At 36.6% G+C, this 21779-nt stretch overlaps 2 protein-coding genes across 2 annotated transcripts in view; both read right to left on the bottom strand.

The window, feature by feature from the left end:
* LOC142354270 (uncharacterized) overlaps positions 1 to 21779 on the bottom strand; it is a 576654-nt gene that overhangs the window by 181682 nt on the left and 373193 nt on the right. The gene's annotated exons all lie outside the window — the stretch shown is intronic.
* On the bottom strand, positions 2006 to 12928 carry LOC142353946 (uncharacterized). The gene is made up of 5 exons (XM_075406180.1): positions 12540 to 12928; positions 11983 to 12315; positions 8078 to 8239; positions 6939 to 7054; positions 2006 to 2510 (listed from the first exon to the last, which is right to left on the bottom strand). The coding sequence occupies exons 1-5, from the start codon at positions 12724 to 12726 to the stop codon at positions 2223 to 2225; spliced, it is 1086 nt and encodes a 361-aa protein (XP_075262295.1). The 5' UTR covers positions 12727 to 12928; the 3' UTR covers positions 2006 to 2222.

Here is a 21779-nt window from a genome sequence, read left to right as displayed (position 1 = left end):
TGACCGATTTGAGTTTGCGTCCCCAAAGATGGATTAAATTGGTAAAGACGAGGGAGAATGTCCACTATGGGTTGTCAGAGGAAATTTGGCTTTGATCGAGAACCCATTAGATGTTTAATGACTAGCAGAGGCACGTAGTCTTTCTTAAAATACAACTTTTAATAGAAGTGGGCATTCTAAAAATTGGTGCCGCGTCATATTAAAACTTGCTTGCATGTGCTTTCTCGCAAACAAAATTTGTAGCAATTGTAGTCCTGGTGTTTTCTATACGATTTTTCGGTTGATCGATTTTTCGTCTAACTTAATTTTTCGCCCTCAAAAACGGGATAACTGGATAAAACCACGAAGTCTCAGAAACCACAAAGTCATAGAGCTTACTAGTCTCTAAGCGTAGAAATAATCGATGCTAAGGAGACATACATTAATGGTGTGAAGGGCAGTTTTGTAGGATGATTTGGACTCGCCAAACCACCCGTCCACTCCAACCAACCCCGTCAATTCCATTTCATCCCTAACCTCTCTCGTCCGCTCCTCCGATTCCCCGGCACCACTTCCATGCTTGACTCCCTTTATACCCTATGCCCCTACAAAAACACCCTAATTCATCCCTTCATCTCCTTCACATCCCTTCTAAGATTAAGGTAGCCTCACTAAGCCAAAGCTATTTACTGCTCAAAATTCATTGGAGTAATCTGCCCGAAGTTCGTCCGTTTAGTTTAAAGTTTCTTGTGCTGTATGTAGCTTTACTTACCTCGAGCTATATGTAAACTTATCTGACGGTAAACATGATTGAGTCATGTCAGTTCCATAAAGTTGCAACGCTATGGAACGTTTAAAGGTCAAAGTTCAGATTTAAAACATGCAGTCGTCAGCACTTCGTTGCTTTCATATGTGGTGGGTTTTTCAAACGTTCGCTTTCATTGCAACTTTATGGGACTAACTATAACGTTAACTCTTTACTAAAAGACACTCCGTTGCTTTCATTATGTCAAGACGCACGCTTTCATTGCAACTTTGTTGCTTCACGTCTTTTTGCAACTCCACGTCTTGGCTAAAAGCACTTCGTTGTTCACATGCATGTCGTGGGTTTTTCGAACGTTCGCTTTCATTGCAACTTTATGGGACTAACTATAGCATTAACTCTAGACTAAAAGACACTCACTAGCCATTTTCTACGTTCTGAGGTACATTTTTTTATCATTATGGTTCTCGCCATGAACTTACATCCTAACGATGACGACGAGTTTGTTGCTCTCCTGTAAAATGTTACTTCATTTTTAGTTTGAGAGCAGACACTTTTTAATTGCTCTCGAAGGAAGTTTATAGCAGTTATACTACTCCTGTGGTTTTTCTATGCGATTTTTTGCTCTACCGATTTTTTGTCGAACCCTTTTGAATTTTCGTTTAGATAAACAGGTAACACCTGGAAGGCATAAATTTCTCTTAGAGTCTTTGGGCTTGCTAGACTAATTAGTTTGCGGAAACTGTTTTGGAGACATAAATCCTTGGTGTCTCAACCGGAGCCAACCGCCCATCAGTCCTTTCCGAGCAATTCGCACGACGTTAGCCGGTTATAGTCTTAGAACTGGTGTGAGATCAACGTGAAATCCTGAGGTATCATGGCTTCTGCATTGCCGTTCAGATAGCATGCTGAATTTTCGCCTCCCCTAAAATCGAAAATTTGCTCTAACTTCAATTGAATTTCATTCATCTTAATGTTAAAATATAAACCCGTGCTCTTAATTAACCTGTATGAATTACATTTCTTTTTTGATTTAGGCGTACAAACCGCCGAATCGCCCGCTTAATTTTTTCAGCAGCTGGACTTTATTGACGGCTCGTTGCTAGAGATCCACAATTGTTTTTTCAAAAAAAGGAAAAATTTGACACATTTTCCGGAAACAATCGGCACTTTTAACTTCTGGATTGTGGGAAAATTGGTTTCGGGGAAAATATAAATTGCATCCAGAAAGTGCACGATGAAATTCTTTTCCTGAAAAAAGTGTTCAAATGCTCAAAATTTTCAATTCTTTTTCGTTACTTTTTTCATAAAGTAATGTATAGAGTAAAAGATACAATTTTGGTTAGCTGAAATCTAGAAATGGCAGATGTTCACACTTAAAGCAAAAGTTAAAGTGCATTTCTTGCATCAATTTGGGGTCTAAAATAGAGCCGCTATTCGTAGAGGATTATGTAAGGAATATGTATAAATTAGTTTCATATCAATTTTTGGAAATGTCTGAAGCTCTCGAACTCTTTCTGATTAGCTGAGACTTGGACAATGAAACTCGGCTATTTCTTCGACTGCTAAGATGGCTGGCAGGCTGAGAAGATAAATCCCCCGAGTGGCTTGTTAACTTGCGTTTCCTATTTTGCTCTTCTTTAAAGCGACGTCTGGTTGTCTCGTAGGCGTCTAACTCGTCCTTCGGGTGATCTAGTTGACCTCGGCTTGGAGGTCGGAGAGTGTTGGGATTGAAAGTTGGTACGAATGTAGGTAAACCGTAGTAGGCCTGTGAAAAAATTAGGCTGAAATCTCACAGGAAATGTTATTTTTGTTAGTAAGAGTACGTTTACCAGATTTGCGTCTAAATTTGACGAACTCATCCAAGTTTCGTAAAAACAAGGAGGCTGTCAAAAAAATCGCAATTTATTCACACCGCTCTAAAATGTCAACTTACACAAATGCAAACTCAGTCACAGTCGTAGTTGAACAAATGTAACAACTTATCAATTTGAAACAGTAAACTTTTCGTGTACGTTTCAAGTTCGCCAACTTAGCATTGAGTATCTTATCTGCAACCATTCCGTATTATATGAATTTCATAGGGAGATTAAAAAAATAGTATTATAAGGGATAAATGGTGCGGATTTGACCCTCAGTAGGTTATCAGGTTCAAAAACGCAAATTCTGGGTTACACGTAATGGTTAAGGGACTCTGCTTGAAGTCACTGAGAACTTCTGGCGTTTAGCGAGAATCGCGAAGCGGTTCGAGATATTAAGTCAGAATTTCAAAGTGACTTCTGCAGAGTCACTTAACCATGCTTAAAACACAAAACGCGCACGTTTTAAAATGACGAAAGTCAACGAAATTCAACTTCTGGCTAAGTAGCAACTTCTGGCACTGCAGACTTTCGGCATTTTAAAATGTGCACGTATTTGTTTTCAGTAAAAAGAAAATTTATGTTCACCGCCTGGGGGTGTTCCAAAACATCTGGCAGTACTTGTTTGGCTCAAAAGCAAAAATTTTTTTCGACGAGCTATTGAATTATCGGCTTTTTTTATAATGCTCCCGCAAAAAAATTTATCCTTCAGAGTGATTATAGTCTAATGGTGATTATAGTCTGATGGTGATTATAGTCTAATTTAATCCTTTATAATTATAGCTCAATGCACCTGTGGATTCTGACCCACCCAGATAGGGAGATGTGTAATAAAATTGACCACGGCATTTCGTTTCAACTGTCAATCAAATGTTAAACGGGTCAATCAATAAATTTTAGAAATCTATTGATTTTTAATCGATTCATTTAAATTTTAAACGGGTATCAGAATGCGTATGAAAATGCTCTCAGAAAATTGAGTTTAGCATATAAATTTTCAATTTGAACTTTTGGGTATTAAGTCAGAATTTCAAAGTGACTTCTGCAGAGTCACTTAACCATGCTTAAAACACGAAACGCGCACGTTTTAAAAAGACGAAAGTCAACGAAATTCAACTTCTGGCTAAGTAGCAACTTCTGGCACTGCAGACTTTCGGCATTTTAAAATGTGCACGTGATTGTTTTCAGTAAAAAGAAAAATTAAGTTCACCGCCTGGGGGTGTTCCAAAACATCTGGCAGTACTTGTTTGGCTCAAAAGCAAAATTTTTTTTTCGACGAGCTATTGAATTATCGGGTTTTTTTTTATAATGCTCCCGCAAAAAAATTTAATCCTTCAGAGTGATTATAGTCTAATGGTGATTATAGTCTGATGGTGATTATAGTCTAATTTAATCCTTTATAATTATAGCTTAATGCACCTGTGGATTCTGACCCACCGAGATTGGGAGATGTGTAATAAAATCTTCTTAGTACTTCTGTCATTTTTGTAAAACTTAGGCTGTTTAGAAATCTATTGATTTTTTATCGATTCATTTAAATTTTAAACGGGTATCAGAATGCGTATGAAAATGCTCTCAGAAAATTGAGTTTAGCATATAAATTTTCAATTTGAACTTTTAGATATTAAGTCAGAATTTCAAAGTGACTTCTGCAGAGTCACTTAACCATGCTTAAAACACGAAACGCGCACGTTTTAAAATGACGAAAGTCAACGAAATTCAACTTCTGGCTAAGTAGCAACTTCTGGCACTGCAGACTTTCGGCATTTTAAAATGTGCACGTGATTGTTTTCAGTAAAAAGAAAAATTAAATTCACCGCCTGGGGGTGTTCCGAAACATCTGGCAGTACTTGTTTGGCTCAAAAGCAAATTTTTTTTTCGACGAGCTATTGAATTATCGGTTTTTTTTATAATGCTCCCGCAAAAAAATTTAATCCTTCAGAGTGATTATAGTCTAATGGTGATTATAGTCTGATGGTGATTATAGTCTAATTTAATCCTTTATAATTATAGCTTAATGCACCTGTGGATTCTGACCCACCCAGATAGGGAGATGTGTAATAAAATTGACCACGGCATTTCGTTTCAACTGTCAATCAAATGTTAAACGGGTCAATCAATAAATTTTAGAAATCTATTGATTTTTAATCGATTCATTTAAATTTTAAACGGGTATCAGAATGCGTATGAAAATGCTCTCAGAAAATTGAGTTTAGCATATAAATTTTCAATTTGAACTTTTAGGTATTAAGTCAGAATTTCAAAGTGACTTCTGCAGAGTCACTTAACCATGCTTAAAACACGAAACGCGCACGTTTTAAAAAGACGAAAGTCAACGAAATTCAACTTCTGGCTAAGTAGCAACTTCTGGCACTGCAGACTTTCGGCATTTTAAAATGTGCACGTGATTGTTTTCAGTAAAAAGAAAAATTAAGTTCACCGCCTGGGGGTGTTCCAAAACATCTGGCAGTACTTGTTTGGCTCAAAAGCAAAATTTTTTTTTCGTCGAGCTATTGAATTATCGAGTTTTTTTTTTATAATGCTCCCGCAAAAAAATTTAATCCTTCAGAGTGATTATAGTCTAATGGTGATTATAGTCTGATGGTGATTATAGTCTAATTTAATCCTTTATAATTATAGCTTAATGCACCTGTGGATTCTGACCCACCGAGATTGGGAGATGTGTAATAAAATCTTCTTAGTACTTCTGTCATTTTTGTAAAACTTAGGCTGTTTAGAAATCTATTGATTTTTTATCGATTCATTTAAATTTTAAACGGGTATCAGAATGCGTATGAAAATGGTCTCAGAAAATTGAGTTTAGCATATAAATTTTCAATTTGAACTTTTAGATATTAAGTCAGAATTTCAAAGTGACTTCTGCAGAGTCACTTAACCATGCTTAAAACACGAAACGCGCACGTTTTAAAAAGACGAAAGTCAACGAAATTCAACTTCTGGCTAAGTAGCAACTTCTGGCACTGCAGACTTTCGGCATTTTAAAATGTGCACGTATTTGTTTTCAGTAAAAAGAAAATTTATGTTCACCGCCTGGGGGTGTTCCAAAACATCTGGCAGTACTTGTTTGGCTCAAAAGCAAAAATTTTTTTCGACGAGCTATTGAATTATTGGCTTTTTTTATAATGCTCCCGCAAAAAAATTTATCCTTCAGAGTGATTATAGTCTAATGGTGATTATAGTCTGATGGTGATTATAGTCTAATTTAATCCTTTATAATTATAGCTCAATGCACCTGTGGATTCTGACCCACCCAGATAGGGAGATGTGTAATAAAATTGACCACGGCATTTCGTTTCAACTGTCAATCAAATGTTAAACGGGTCAATCAATAAATTTTAGAAATCTATTGAATTTTAATCGATTCATTTAAATTTTAAACGGGTATCAGAATGCGTATGAAAATGCTCTCAGAAAATTGAGTTTAGCATATAAATTTTCAATTTGAACTTTTAGGTATTAAGTCAGAATTTCAAAGTGACTTCTGCAGAGTCACTTAACCATGCTTAAAACACAAAACGCGCACGTTTTAAAATGACGAAAGTCAACGAAATTCAACTTCTGGCTAAGTAGCAACTTCTGGCACTGCAGACTTTCGGCATTTTAAAATGTGCACGTATTTGTTTTCAGTAAAAAGAAAATTTATGTTCACCGCCTGGGGGTGTTCCAAAACATCTGGCAGTACTTGTTTGGCTCAAAAGCAAAAATTTTTTTCGACGAGCTATTGAATTATCGGCTTTTTTTATAATGCTCCCGCAAAAAAATTTATCCTTCAGAGTGATTATAGTCTAATGGTGATTATAGTCTGATGGTGATTATAGTCTAATTTAATCCTTTATAATTATAGCTCAATGCACCTGTGGATTCTGACCCACTGAGATAGGGAGATGTGTAATAAAATCGACCGCGGGATTTCGTTTCAACTGTCAATCAAATTTTCAGTATTCAACATTCTTGGTATTTTTGGGTATTAGGGAAATGCAGGCTATGGTTCTAAGAGGTTGTCAAAATGTGCAATCTGAAAAAATTTCGAGCAGCTTTTCGCTCGTTTGTAATTTTCACTGATATTCTGGAATTGTTTCCTTTCCCCACTGGTTTTACTTCCTAAGCTTGTGTAAACAGTGATGCGCATTCTAGCATGAATTGTGGTTTGAACCCAGATAAGATGTACAATTATCTCCTACAATTACTTTATACTACTATTGTAAGGAGTGCAAAATGGCAATTACAATTGTTTTAACTCGATCCAGGGAAGGCAGTTCCGGTTTTTAGACGGCTAGTTTTACCGCGAGATGTCAATAATACACTGAGAATTTTACCTGCAAATCTAGGAGCAAGGCGAGACTTCGATAAACATCATCTCTGGGTGGTCTCTGTCCAGACGCAGTTGCTGGGTATCTGGACAAAGTTTGCTTCTTTTGACTTCGCGAGGGTTCTAAGAAGGCTTATTTTTACTTAGATAGGGTTGATTAGCTGTCTTAGTGTTTCAGAAATTGTTTCAGAAATTGTGTAGGATCTGGCAAATTTTTGACAAAACTTTCCGACTTATAATAGTCTGTAAGGGGGCGATTAGGATGATTATCAGGTCCTACAAGGTAAAATTTCTTGATAGTTCTTTTCGCAGATCCGAGAAAATAAATATCACGTCCATAGATTGTTCAAAATGAAAAAAATGACAAAAATATGCGATGGGCTGTTATTTACAGCACTTTTCAGTTTCACAGTAAAATGATAGATGGCTTGACTTTCATACGCTAAACTAGTTTTACAGTAGCAGGCAAATTTTTGTCTTCCATTTTTATTTGAATCTACTGAATATCAATAGAATTGTCATTCGCCTAAGTTTAAGAAAAATGATAGAAATACTTGCGGTGAAAATCCAGATAAGTTTGCCAGTTTTTCATAGGCAGCAGTAAATTAAGTCAACGTGAAATCGGTACAATGCAAGTCTTTTGCATTTTCATTTCAAGAACTTTACAATTTCATACCGGAATCAACTCAATGCTGTTTACAGATAACTGGCAACTTATTTGGATTTCCTTCTAAGTACTTCTGTCATTTTTGTAAAACTTAGGCTGTTTAGAAATCTATTGATTTTTAATCGACTCATTTAAATTTTAAACAGGTATCGGAATGCGTATGAAAATGCTCTCAGAAAATTGAGTTTACTTTGAACTTTTAGCTTTGTTAATGAGTAATGATCAGGAGAGGGGCAAACAATTCACAAAACGAGACTGCAATTTCACCAAAAAATTGTTAGAGAAATTTAGTACACTTTGCTTTCTTTCGATGTTAGATGTTAACATTTCGGGTATTTCCCATTATAACCCCCCCCCCATGAAATTATAGCCCCCCATTATGGTATAATTATCATGTTTGGGTGGGCTATAGGTTATCTGACCACTAAGCTGGGGTGCTATAATGGGAAATACCCAACATTTCTAAGTGGAAAATAAGCCTTGTGATGATAGTTGAGGTCGTGCAGTTTCTGAGCTGTGAAATGAATTCGACTTCAAGAGCTTTGACTTTTCTAGAGGTCGTTTTAACACTGTAATCTGTGGCAGTTCTAGCTTGTAACTTCTGGAGGATGACTTTGGCCCTCTTGATGAATTGTCGTTTGCTAAATGCAAAAAAATCTGGATAAATACAAACGTTAACATTTTGTTTTTCTGCATTTGAAATACTCAGAGTTGAAGCTTTTCAACAATTCTGCCACAATTAAAAAAGACATTTGTCAGTTCGAAGAGTATGCGCCAAAGTCCACTTCAAATGAAATAATAGTAATTTGAAGTTAAAATTTTGATTGAAAAGAAAATTGAGATTATTGCAAATTTTGCACAAATTTTGAAAAATGTTTCGAAAGCTATTAGAATTTTTATTTTGATGAGATTGTTTCTGATCTCTTTTAAGCATCAGGTTACAGATATATTGGCAAGGGACTCTCTACAAAGCTTTACAGAATTTTTAATGGCATTTATTAAAAGTTTGCTTCATTTTAGAGCAAAAACTGATATGTTAAACCTAATTTTTGCCGGATTTTAATTCAGGAAAACATTTTCTTTTAATTTGTCCCAAAGCAAAAGTCCAGGTTTTTACAAACAAATTGTTCCAGGAAAAATTGAATTAATGTCAGAAATGTTTATCAGCTTGTTAAAAATGAAAACTTTTAATGACAGAAAATTTCAGAAAAGCACAACAGAATAAATCAGTTGTTTCGAAAAGTTTCTAGTGCTTTGTTTCATGGGCAGCAAGCTAGAGTAGCAAAAATATGCTTGTTCAAATTCTGCTGTTAATTTTGATTTTTGCCACTTTTAAGATACTTGAAAGTTCTCCTGCAGATAAACTCAATGTTTACAAAAATTTCGGAAACGTTTCTTTAGCCAACTCTTCCGCAAAAAATGGCTAAGCAAATCATAAAAAACATTTACTCGTATCTTCGTTACAAAGTTTCTTGGAAATGCTTTTATCGGAAACTTTATTGTGTTTGGATTTTCAGGTTGAAGTTTGATTTCCTTGCGTTCAAAATTATTATCTGCTTTCCATTGCTTTGATTATGTTCCCTAACTCAGAAACATTAATAGGTGTTCAGAAAAAATTCGCAATCAGCGTGCGGAAATTTTTTAAATATTTTTCTGAGTTATATTCTCTGTACTTTTTTTAGTCCTTGTGGTCATAATAAAAACTTCTATTTATACTTGGACTGGGGGATAACCATCATAACATTTTCCTGCCGTTATTAGTTGTATGCTTGTCTAGTTACCGTTTGCATTTTTTAATGCCAATACAAGTTTATACAGTCTGTACAAGTTAAGAAAATTTCGTAGAGCAAACTAAAGTACGCTAAGAAGTCTTTCACTCCTCTCTCGACAAAAGTTACATTAAAATTGCCGAATATATGAGCAAATAAAAAGGCAAAGTAGGAAATTGGTTCACATGGTTTGAATTATATTGTGTGAGAAAATAACACAGGTAAACTTATGCGGTCATATATTTTCAAGTACTCCCTTAACTCAATTTAGAAAAAAATAGGTCGATACTGTTTTTGGTGTGCTGACTGGGCTATATTTAAATAGACGATGAAATATTTTGCCTGTATTGCAGATCAAAGAGGTGCTGTATTGAAATTAGAGGCACTTATTCAAGCTACTATTATTGTTGCCAGAAACCCGTGAATTTTTTGTTTCATTTTAAGCTTCCAATTGATTCCAGGCTTGTATGATACTTTTTTCTCTCTAAATGTCAGGAACCAAGAACCTTAATTTTTCAGAAAGCACTATTAATTATCTTACCTGATGAAGCGCAAATTTATAAACGAGTACAATATTATCTTCAATGAAATTGAGAAAAAATTATATTGAATTGAGTTTATATTTCTCAGCATTGAAACGGAGCCTGAACAAAATGTCGTTATCGATGTCAACACTAATGGTTAAAGTTCAGTAATTTCATAATCCTTATTATTCTCTATGAATGACCTGACTGTTTTGCGTTATTGAGCTTAAGAGATTAGAAGAATTAGATTAAGAATCTTACGAAAAGTTTCACATCAAAAAGAAAGATACTTATTTTTATACAAAGATCGCGGTGGAAAGGTTTCCTACAAATTTTCAAATTTTTGTTTCTATCGGCATCTAAACAAATTTATTTTTTCTCTAATAACGTTTATTTGGATCTTTTCCGTTTGAGCCCACAGTATATTATTCTCGCTGAGATACAGAGCACGTGGCATTACATGGTAAGTCAAATTATATGGCAAGTGCGTTTGGGGGAAGGGGGAGGCTAGGGGATACGAACAGAAAATACCCATTTTTTAGCCTGTAAAGTTCAAAAGTAAAAAGAGTGTACCCTTACAAAGGCGCAAAATATGAATTGCATCAGTTACAGACGTAATATGCCGGGGATGGTAGTTAGTTTAGAAATCAGTTCAGAGCAGTCATTTTCGAATTCCGGAACGAAATAACAGTTTTGTACGAATTTTATATAATGTCGAGAAGTGAGAAAGTTGACAGTGGCAAGAAAACGAAGACTGGAAACCAATAATCTTATTTTGTTACTTTATGTTCATAACCAGCCGGTTATCACAGAATAGTACATCAGGGTAGGGAACACATAGCAATTCAAAGTATCGCGCCTAAGAATGGGAACTATAAATCACATTCGAATCCCACTTCAGCGCACCATTGAATGAACTTCCTTGGGTATAGATTTAGAACCCCACCAGAGTACTAAGCATTGACGGTATGGATCTATTCTGTTTCAGCTCCCCCATCTTAGTTAGCATATAACTTTTGGATCTATTCTGTTTCGGCGCCCTCAGTGTTTTTTATGATCCCCAGTTACAAATTATAGGTTGTTATATAGCACATTACTATGTAAGAAAATAGCAGGTGCGCCTGGGGGTCATAAAAAATTTATGCTCACTAAGCTGGGGGGGGGGGGGCAAATCAGAATAGATCCTAACTTTTTTAACCTCAGGTGCAAGCATTTAATTTTTACATAGTAACGTGTAAAAAACACATTGGGGGAACAGAATAAATTCGAATTTTCTCAGGTGCCAAATTTCGCACAAATCAACTAACTGTATAAAAGTTTCAAAAGTTTTTCAACCTAGTCAGGGATTTGTTCAAATAAAATGAGGGTTGACGTAGGAGTCTGACCATCCTAATGGGTTCTGAAAGCGAAAGAGTTTATGATATAGTTGGCAAAAGAAAGAAACTTTGGATCTTTTCTTCTTCGCTCCCCCAACCTAGTGTGCATTTATTTTCATATATGCAAGGGCACACACAAAGTCCCCCACCATATCCATCCCTCTCACCTTATATTATTAGATCGCACTCTCGTTTAAACATTGGTTGGCATCTGGTCTGAATTTTAGTTCTACCTCATTATATTAATTCCATTTGCGTCCCCCCGCTTTGTGGGTGCATATTGTTTGCACCCCAGAGACGCACGTGTCATATTATTTTTTTACATAATGATTTTGCTAGGTAATGGTATGTGATCTGTAATTGGGGGTGCATTACGTAATGGAACGGAAGAGATCCTAATTCTGATACAACTTTTTGCTTTAGCTACACGCTTGAAAAGGAAACGCTACTCTTCGAAAAAACAGAGTTGCACATTTTTACAAATTGCTCAAGTTTGAGCTTCACCTAAAATTAATGGATATTTATTCTGCCCCCCCCCCCCCCCCCCACCTCCCCCACCCGCCTTAGTGCGCATATATCTTTTACGCCCCAAAGCGCACGTGATAATTTTACAGAGTTATGTGCTGTATAACAACACATAAATTGTAAATGGGGGCATAAAAACACCGGGGGGGGGGGGGAGTGAGGGCTAAAAGAATAGATCCAAATTATTTACCTTTCCGTGCTTTAAGTAGCAGTTGTAGACAGGTTTCATGCCCTAATGAAAAAGCTTGATCCATAGGAGCCGTTCCATAGTTATCTTTTTCCTCCAGCAGACTTCTTAATTGGCTATTTTTCGCCATCATTGAGCACAAAAGCCGAACTATGAAAATTCGATTGTTGCAAACGGCGTGAAATAATATGGTTCTGCCTTCTTTATCGCGGCGGAAGAGATCAAAATCGCCGGATATTATCAATTCACTCGCTACTCGATCTAGTCCGAAAACGACGGAGTAAAAGAGAAGATCTCGGTCAAATGCGTCTCGCTGTTTGTAGTCGCAGCCGAATTCTGAAATGAAAAGTGGATAAATATAATCATAATCACTGCGAAACAAAAACGTGATTCACGTATTTAGTTTTGGGTTTAGATTCTTGAAGAACCACCAAGATATGGGGTCTTTCCCATCAGAGCCCCCCGGGGGCGACTTTTAAACCACTTCCACCCTACCTCCCCCCCCCCGCCTCCCGTCACCCCGTGAACAAAATTGTACTCTCGAAAATGAGACTACTAACCGATGAGATATTCGATAATCTTTTCTGCCACTCGCCCTTTTCTGCTAGACGCAACCATAAGCGCATTCTGACCAAAGCTGTTCCGTTGACCCACGTCAAAATTACTGTCAGGTCGTCTCAACAAATAATGGATAGTGGAGGGGTGGCATTTCTCAATCAGGTCAAAAACTCCCCCACTTTTGTCCATATGGTTATAAACAAATAACTATAGTTATTATATTTTTGTTTTATCTCAAAGGCTAGAAACAAATTGAGCGCGTGTAAATATTATACAACGTTCAGGTTACTATAATATGAAAGTGTAATTTGATTGTGTTTTAGTTTCAGTTTTGAAGTTTTTTGTGAGCTAGAACATGCGCAGCTCAAACATTTGAACGTTGTTTTCAAACCTCTTAGGCTGTTTGTTTTGATTTTAATTCTTTCAGATTGTCATAAGTGTTCTAATATTTGTTTTATTCGTTTTCAGCTTGCGTTTATAGATGTTTATATTCGACAGAAAAGTTAACTAATCGAACAAAATAACAATATTCCAAAATGTGGCATTATGTTTATGATTTTTTGTGAGTTTAATTTTTCTAGCGCTCCTTGCATAAGAAAATTGGCCCACGTTCTTGACCACAAGACAAAATCACTACTAAACCATAATATTTCAATTCTGTAATTTTATTCTGACTAGTTCTAAGATCATGTCTTATTTAGACTTTTCAATTTGCACCCCTAAAACACTTTGAGCAATATAAAAATACACTTTGAGCATCTGCAAATAAAATCTTTCAGACAATCGGAGGTGTTTATTACAACCGTCTGGGGGATTACACGTGTTTCTTATGACATGTTGGGGGTGCGCATTTTTAAGTACGTGTTCGATTGGGGGGGGGGGGGGGGGGGTTATTCGTGTTCGATAGTGGGGGGGGGGGGGTTTCATTACGTGCGGCATGGGATGTACGCGTCTGTAAAACGTACAGTAAGGATGAACTTATGGTGCACATACTGAGGTACCAAGATTCTCTTAGGATATACAGATACAGTTTTTGAGCTGATGATATACAATTGGAATACAAACGTTTTGTTGGGTTATGGGTTTTTGCAAGCGGAAGAAAAAGCGTTTTTAATAAAGTAGAAAAATTAATTTCTCAAAATGAGAGAATAACAAGAATGGTATTTTATACAGTAGAATTTAGAGTTTTACAGGAGAGATCTGATTATTAGATCAAGATGGTGATTTGATTTTGGGGATGGAAAAAGGCTCAAAAATTAGCTGTATATATACCCATTATCAGTGCACGAAAGTCATGATACAAAACTAATCTTAGCACCATGATTTACAGTGGAGGTCACAAGGGTTACCCAATAAGGTTTGCTTTTGGAAATTTCCCAGAAATCAGTCGCAGTGGGTACCATTGATGGTATGCATTTACACTTTTCTAAGAATTCGTTCACATTTCCGGTGGTATCATAATCATTCAATACATTCTGGGATGATTTGACATCAAATATTCTCATTCTAATATTAGTTATCTAGAATCACCAATTTGAACCGAATATTGATTCTAAGCACCATTTCTTGACGATTCATTTATATCAATTCTGTGATCAAAATTAACTTGCTGCTGTCTTTGTAATCTGGTAAGTTAAACATTCTTTCTATTTCTCACTAAGTTCAGGAAGGACTATAGTTTGATCGATATTCCAACATGTTTCAGTACTGCTAAGCAATGATACTGGGACCAGGATGGTTTCACAACTAGTTTGCCAGTTCCTTATACCAGTTGTTAGCTGCCTGGTTCAAATCATAATTTTATTTATTCAGTAGACATACTAACTTCTCTCCATCTAATCTTTGTTTTACAATCTCCTGTGGCTGATGCCGATACACTTCTTCCTCTATTGGTGAGTACAGAAAAGCCGTCTTGATATCAAACTGGTGCATCACATGGCCCTGCTTCGCTGATAGTTGAAGTAGAATCCTGAATATTTCTGCCTTACAGGTAGGCGCAAAAGTCTCAAAGTAGTCCAGTCCTTCCACCTGTTTGAAGCGTTTTGCCATATAGCGTGATTTGTATTTGTCGACTTGACCACTGAGTTCCAATTTCACTTTGTAGACACATTTGCCCGGTATGACGTCCCCATCTGTGGGTGGTCTCACTAGGTCCATGTCTCGTTGTCTTGAAGTGCACTGACCTTGTCCTTCATTGCCCGCTGCCACTGGTCCCAATCATCACCTTGCTTGGCTTCGTAGACTGTTTTGGGCTCCACATAGTCATCCTGAGTTACAGCAAGATAGGTCCTGACTTCTCCAAAAAATTGCGGAACATTCCTTGCTCGTGTTCCTCGTCTGGGCTCTGCCCTGTCCGCTTGCTCCAGTACCTCTTCAAAGAATCCAACTGTCTCTGACTGGAAAGTCTTCTATGTCACTGTCTTCCAGCGACTCCGGATATCTGAGAATCCCTCCTGCTGCAGTACATTCTTCATCTGGTGCTGCTTCCTCAACATACGAGGCATCTCGTCTCAGTTTCGTTTCTTGAGTTTTAACGCTATCTAAGTCATTCCACTCCTCCTTTATTGCAGTAGATGTGACCTGCTCCTCTTTGTTGCCATCGCCTTGATGACCATCATTTGGGCGCCAGATCCCCAGTTGCTGTGACCCCTCATCTAGTAGATCGGGCGTCTGTGTTGACAGGGATTGAGCCCACTTCGGTGTGTTGGGTATGTGCACCAGGTATCCGTTGTCTCCTTCAGTGTAACCCAAAAACATTCCTTTCAATGCCTGGGGTTCAAGTTTGCTGACATCTTTGTCCCTCTTACTCATGAAGACTGTGCAACCAAAAACAGTTAATTTACTAATTGAAAGCTTAGGTTTTATACCTCGTATCAACTCTGCTGGGCATTTTTCTTCTCGTCTCACAACCAAGTTCCGGATCTTTGTTGCGTGGAGAATTGCTGCTGACCACATCATTTTGGTAGGACCCAAGTCAATGAGCAAGCATCTTGCCATCTCCAGTAGTGTCATGTGGCACCTCTCAGCTAACCCATTTTGTTGTGGCGTCTCTGGTATGGTCTTCTCCTGTAGAATGCCTGCATCTAAACAGTACACCTTGAACAGCTCTGAGAGAAACTCCTTCGCATTGTCTTGTCTCAGCTTGTTGGGCGTCCTCACACTGAGAACAAATTTCTTCAGGTGGGCCAGTGCTTCACTTTTTGCCTTATTCAAGTCCACAAACACAAATTTCGTGTACTGGTCTGCAAACACAATGCAGATCCGGGACACTTACCGTGACTCTACTTTGAAAGGTCCCATCACGTCTGTGAACACCCTTTCCAGCTTCCCTTCTGCTTGGGTCTCTGCCACTCTTGGTACTGGATTCTTTGTGATCTTTGCCAATGCGCACACATTGCATACATCATCTAGCTCCCATACTGTCTCTGATGCATTCTTGACCACATTCACTTGATTCAAATGAAACAATCGTCTGTGCCAATTCCTTGCACTGTCAAGTTTCACGCTGTTGGAACTCATCTTGAATTCTAGAACGCTGCAGGGTAAGTAAAACAAATTATTTTCTTGCGTTAGTTTGACCCGAGTTCCCTTCTGGAGTTTCATGCAGCTACTTTTTTCTCAAAAATGAAGCTATGTCCCTACTCCGTGCTTCTTGAGACTGATAAGAGGTTTGAAGAATACTCAGGCACACACAAAAAAATTTTGAGTTCGCATTGGAATTCTCCTTTTATTTGAGGTATGCTGATCCTCACACAGCAGCCTCTGCCCACCACTCTGGAAGCCTCTCCGTTGGGATTTCTGACCACTGATTGCATGGGTCCAGGAACGCGTCGATGTTCGTCACTATGTGGTCTGTACAACCACTCTCCCCTAGCATGCCTGCTGTCTTCCACTGGGTGAGAGCTACCCAGTATTCCTCGTCTGGTGAAGCAAACGTTGGACCCATTGCCACTGACTCATGTTTGCCTTCATCTCTTTACCTCTAGCATGCCCTGTCTAGGTGACCTTTTTCACCACACTTGCTGCATTGTGCTGTCTCCTTCCTCCTGCAGTCCTTGGCAAAGTGTCCAGGGATCCCACACACAAAGCAGTTTCCTTTTTGGGTCCCTTCTTTAAGTCACGCTTCACTGCCAGTGCCACTGAACCACTTTGTCCCTTGTGTTTCTGTGTTGTGCTCTCATGGAATTTCTGCAGCCTTTTCCTTAATTCTTTGAAGTTCGTTGCCGGGTTAAAGCTTTCCTGTATAACAAAATTTTCATACCTCATTGGCAGACCATTGATGACCAAGGCGTTGAAGAAGGTCTCTGAGACTGCTTCCCCTGCTTCTTGTAGCCTTGTGAGCAACTCCTGTCCTCTGATGAAGAGGCTATCCAAATCCTTAGCATCGAGTTGCAATCGAGCAAGCTGTGCCCCCAAAGTCACCACTGTTGGCGTCTCCACATTCTGAAATCTCTCTTGCAAAAGCTTCCAAGCCTTTGCTTCATCTCCGATGCCGTCATCTCCCACAGAGTCACGTCTCTTTAGAATGAGGTTTGTTGCGTCTAGAGTCAGTGCCAGATGGCACCACACATTGTTCCGTTTCTCCTTGATGTCTGCAACCTCCTTCTCATATGCATCCTTCGGCACCTTGTCGTTCTTCTTCTTCTTATCATTGCTTGCCCGATTGGCTAGTGGTGCAGGCTTATTGGGTTGCTCCTTTGTCCCATGTAGTGATTTGTAGAGTCGTATCCATCAATGCCACAAATCTTGTGCTCCAGATTGGAAAGTCCTGTGCCTTTTCTGTGTAGGTCTGCAGCTTCATTGTCCGTTGACCCATCGTAGTTTGACCAGGCAAAACAGTTGCGAAAAGAAAAGGTACTAATCAGAAAAGGTTTATGACTGTCAACAACAAATTAACTTTGTTTCAGAAATTAGTTTTATGACTAAAATTGCTGGGCCCATAACCTTTCGGGTTGTGGTTTTTCGCAAGCGGAATAAAAAGTGTTTTTAATTAAGTAGAAAAAATAGTTTCTCAAAATGAGAATAACAAGAATAGTACTTTACAGTAGATTTTAGAGATTTACAGGAGAGATCTGATTATTAGATCAAGACGGTGATTTGATTTTGGGGATGAAAAAAGGCTCAACAATCCGCTGTATTCAAAACCCATTATCAGTGCGCGAAATTCGAGATACAAAACTAATCTTAGCACCATTGTTTACAGTGGGGGTCGCAAGGGTTACCCAATATGGTTTGATTCTGCAAATTTCCCAGAAGTCATTCGCAGGGGGTACCGTAGATGATATGCATTTAGACTTTTCTGAGAATTGGTTCACATTTCCGGTGGTATCATAATCATTCAATACATTATGGGACGGTTTGACATCAAATAATCCCACTCTAATATTGTTTATATATATTTACCAATTTGAACCGAATACTTATTCTAAGCACCAATTCTTGACGATTCATTTATATAAATTCTGCGATCAAAATCAATTTGCTCTTGTCTTTGTAATCTTTTAAGTTAAACTTTCTTTCATTTCTCACTTAGTTCAAGATTTTGATCGATAATCTAACATGTTAGATTATCGATATGCATGTTAGTACTGATATGCAATGATACTGCGGTCAGGCTGGTTTTACAACTAGTTGAAAAATACTTTGAAAAAAGCTCTTTAAAATTGAGCTTAAATTTGACATTTTTGAAATTGCACTCTCTGCCCGAAAAATCAAGAGTAAACACATTTGCTGTTAACGGTTATAGTTTGATCAGGAAAAATTTCAAAAATTTCATTAATGAATTTATTATCACTATTCATAGAATCATTGATATAATCTATTATTTCTTAGCTTTCAAAATTTATCCGCTGATTTTCCAAACTTTAGAAGAATAGAAATATTCTTTTTAGTCTTCTGAGAAATAACCAGTTGGTTATATACAAAAATGATCGTTTTTGTATTTTTCGTATCACCCACTTAAATAAGTAGGCTTGCTTTTTTTATGCGATTGAAAGTGTCTTTTATTTTTATGAACTTTAGAAACCTAGTTCACTTTGTGATCGTCATAAACAGTTAGAAACCTGTTTTCAAGTTAGACACCTGTTTTAGAAACTGTTTTTAAATTTACCTAAATATGCCTAATTAACTAAGTTAAATAAATACTTCATCCCTATTAGTTTGAAATTTGAGAATTCTGTCTGGTTATGGATAATCTGATAAAGTTTAGTCTGTATTTTTTTATGTGAACGTGACTTGTTTTTTGCCTTAAACGGCAGTTGCCATTGCAGTCTTTGTTTACTTGCGACAATTTCATCTCTACCTCTATCATTGACATCTGAGGAGAAGACCAATGATTAAATCTCTGATCACCACTGATTTAAGAAAAATTAACAGAAAATACTATGTTAACAAAGCTATGATGGGCCATTGTGAAATTTAAGTTGAACTCTCAGTTGAAATTCAGAAGCTAATTCAAATATTCGTTTGCTATCGGAAAGAATAAAAAGGTGAAATACGGCAATTATATTGAATGAACTTCAATTTATTGATATTATGTCCTAGTTAGGAAACCCAGACGTGGAAAATCGAGTTATTTTTTTCTGGTTGGTTTCAAGAGAAAATGTGAAAACATTGGTGGTCTATTCCACTTTTCACTGAAGAGCACTGTTATAAAATCCAGTAGAAAAAGATACAACATTTTTTGAATTTCTGCCTCAATTCCCCCAAAACAACCATTTTCGTTCTCCGGATGTGAAATCGACACTTTTCAGCTTAGTTTTTTAATTGAGTGAGTTATTTTTTGTTGTAAAAATTGCAAATTCCAGTGTACGCCGTTAATTCAAAAATTCTAACAACCTCAGTACAACTTTGGCGGTTATCTTGCAAGAGCTGACGATACTGTTGAAATTATTGCCAATGACTCTTATCTTGTAGGACTCTTGTAAAATTCTAACAAGATGACAGAATTCTCGCAAGACTCTAGCGAGATAACCGTCTTATGAAGAGGACGGTTGCCTTGTAGATTATGGTATATAAAAAAGAATCTTACAGGGTAACCGTCTTTTTTACGATGACAATCATCGCTAAACATTAATCTTTTCTAAAATATATTTTTTTATTCCGTCATTATGTCTGTCGCTTGTTCAAACCTGTTGTGAAAATTTAATTGTCTCTATGGCGATTAAGTGAATATTTTTGACGTTCTTGTGACATTCTTGACAAATCACGTGACAGACAATCAAAAGCGTCTATTTTAACTAGCAATCCTTTTTATTGTCTTTTTTCTCAAGATGTCTGATGAACCGCAAAGGAATTAAATATTTTCACTTCAAAAACATTTTTTTCCGAAGAATTTGATTGAGTTTTTGAATCATGGCTTCAATTGTTTTTTAACATTTCTGTTATGGACGTTACTAATTTCTGCCATTGAATGATTCAACATATTCAAAAGTATTGGCCGCGGACGCCAAATTTATTAAAAACATTTTGGTTTTTATGCTCTATTTCTCAATGTTTTTTAAATTAGTTTTGTCTTTAATCGGTCACAATAATACAAAAGAAGTGTCAGTCGACGAAAACAAAGCAAAACAATGAGTATCGCAAAGAATTTATGAATCTAGTCTTGCAGTTATAAACATAGATTAGCCAACAGTCTCAAAAATTGAGACTTTGTTCTGTTTGCCTTTTTATCCTTCAAAAAGCAGCTTCAGCGAGAGTATTTTGAAATAACTAGTAAACAGATGTTTTTTGCTCTTATTTTTATCAAAATTTTTGATAAGGATTACAATTCGAATACTATCGAATGCTTTTGACTATGTTCAGAATTTTTTTTTCAATTTTTAACTGCACTTTTGAGTTGAGATATAATAAACTTTCAACTGTTTTACGCTTGGACTTAAAATTAATGGTCTTCGTCCAGTTTTTCTCTTCCTGAAAACACTTGACAAAGTGTCTATTTAAATGGTTGAAACACTTCCTGTGCAAGGCACAGCACGTGTCAATCACCCTTGTTCTTTATTAACTACCCACTAATCTGGAACAATATTTCAAATCGCACTACTTCAAATTCAAGCAAAAATCAAGGCTGGCAGCACATTCGATCGATAACTTCAACACTTTTTTCTACATGGTTTCAACGTTGGCATATTTTCTACTTAACATTTGCCTTTTTTAAAATATACCAACGCTCAGAGCTGACTGTGCATACTTGATAAAATCCACTTTTCTCATACAAATTTTCTGCAAACTAGCTTTATTCATTAAAAGCAGTTCGACTGAAGTTTTCATCAAAAAGGAAAATTTTTTCAGATAGCCAAGAAGATGACCCAGATTGAGTTATCAAAGTTGTTTTTCAATAACTTTATCTTAAAATCTTTTGAAATCATAAGTCTAATTTTTTCATGAATAATCCTTGAACAATGACTTTGGAGTTTTTGCAAAAAAATTTGGACTTTTTTATGTATCAACTTCCTAAAAGTTTTGACCATATTTTTTATAATCCAGGGAAATAGTTTAGAGAGCCATTGAAATCATCTTGGCTGATATTTCAAAACTATTCAATACCTTTTTCTTAATATCTTTTGAAATTATTGACCGAATACGTTCATGAAGAATCATTCAACAGATATTTTCTGCAATTTTTTTCAATAGTTTTTATTTTTTTTCATCACCAATGATTTTTGAGCATGAAAGAATCTTACAGGATAACCGTCTTTTTCACGATGACAATCATCGCTAAACTTTAATCATTTCTGAAATATTTCTCTAATCCGTCATTGTGTCTGTCGCTTGTTCAAACCTGTTGTGGAAATTTTTTTGTCTCTATGGCGATTAAGTGAATATTTTTGACGTTCTTGTGACATTCTTGACCAAATCATGTGACAGACAATCAAAAGCGTCTATTTTAACTAGCAATCCTTTTTATTGTCTTTTTTCTCAAGATGTCTGATGAACCGCAAAGGACTTGAAATTTTTTCCTTTCGAAAACATTTTTTTTCGAAAAATTTGTTTTGAGTTTTTGTTTTGAGTTTTTTTTCAGTTTTTAAATCTTACATTCAATTGTTTTTAACATTTCTGTAATGGAAGTTACTAATTTCTGCCATTGAATGATTCAACATATTCAAAAGTTTTGGGTCGCTGGATTTCTGCCGCGGACGCCAAATTTATTGAAAACACTTTAGTTTTTGCCCTATTTCTCAATGTTTTTTAATTAGTTTCGTCTTTAATTGGTCACAATAGTACGAAAGAAGTGTTAGACTACA

Source organism: Convolutriloba macropyga, chromosome 15 (assembly GCF_964194025.1).
Source record: "Convolutriloba macropyga chromosome 15, txConMacr16.3, whole genome shotgun sequence".
Taxonomy (NCBI): Eukaryota; Metazoa; Xenacoelomorpha; order Acoela; family Convolutidae; genus Convolutriloba; species Convolutriloba macropyga.
The sequence above is the reverse complement of the archived record's forward strand: the minus strand, read 5'-3'. Positions and strand labels throughout refer to the sequence as shown.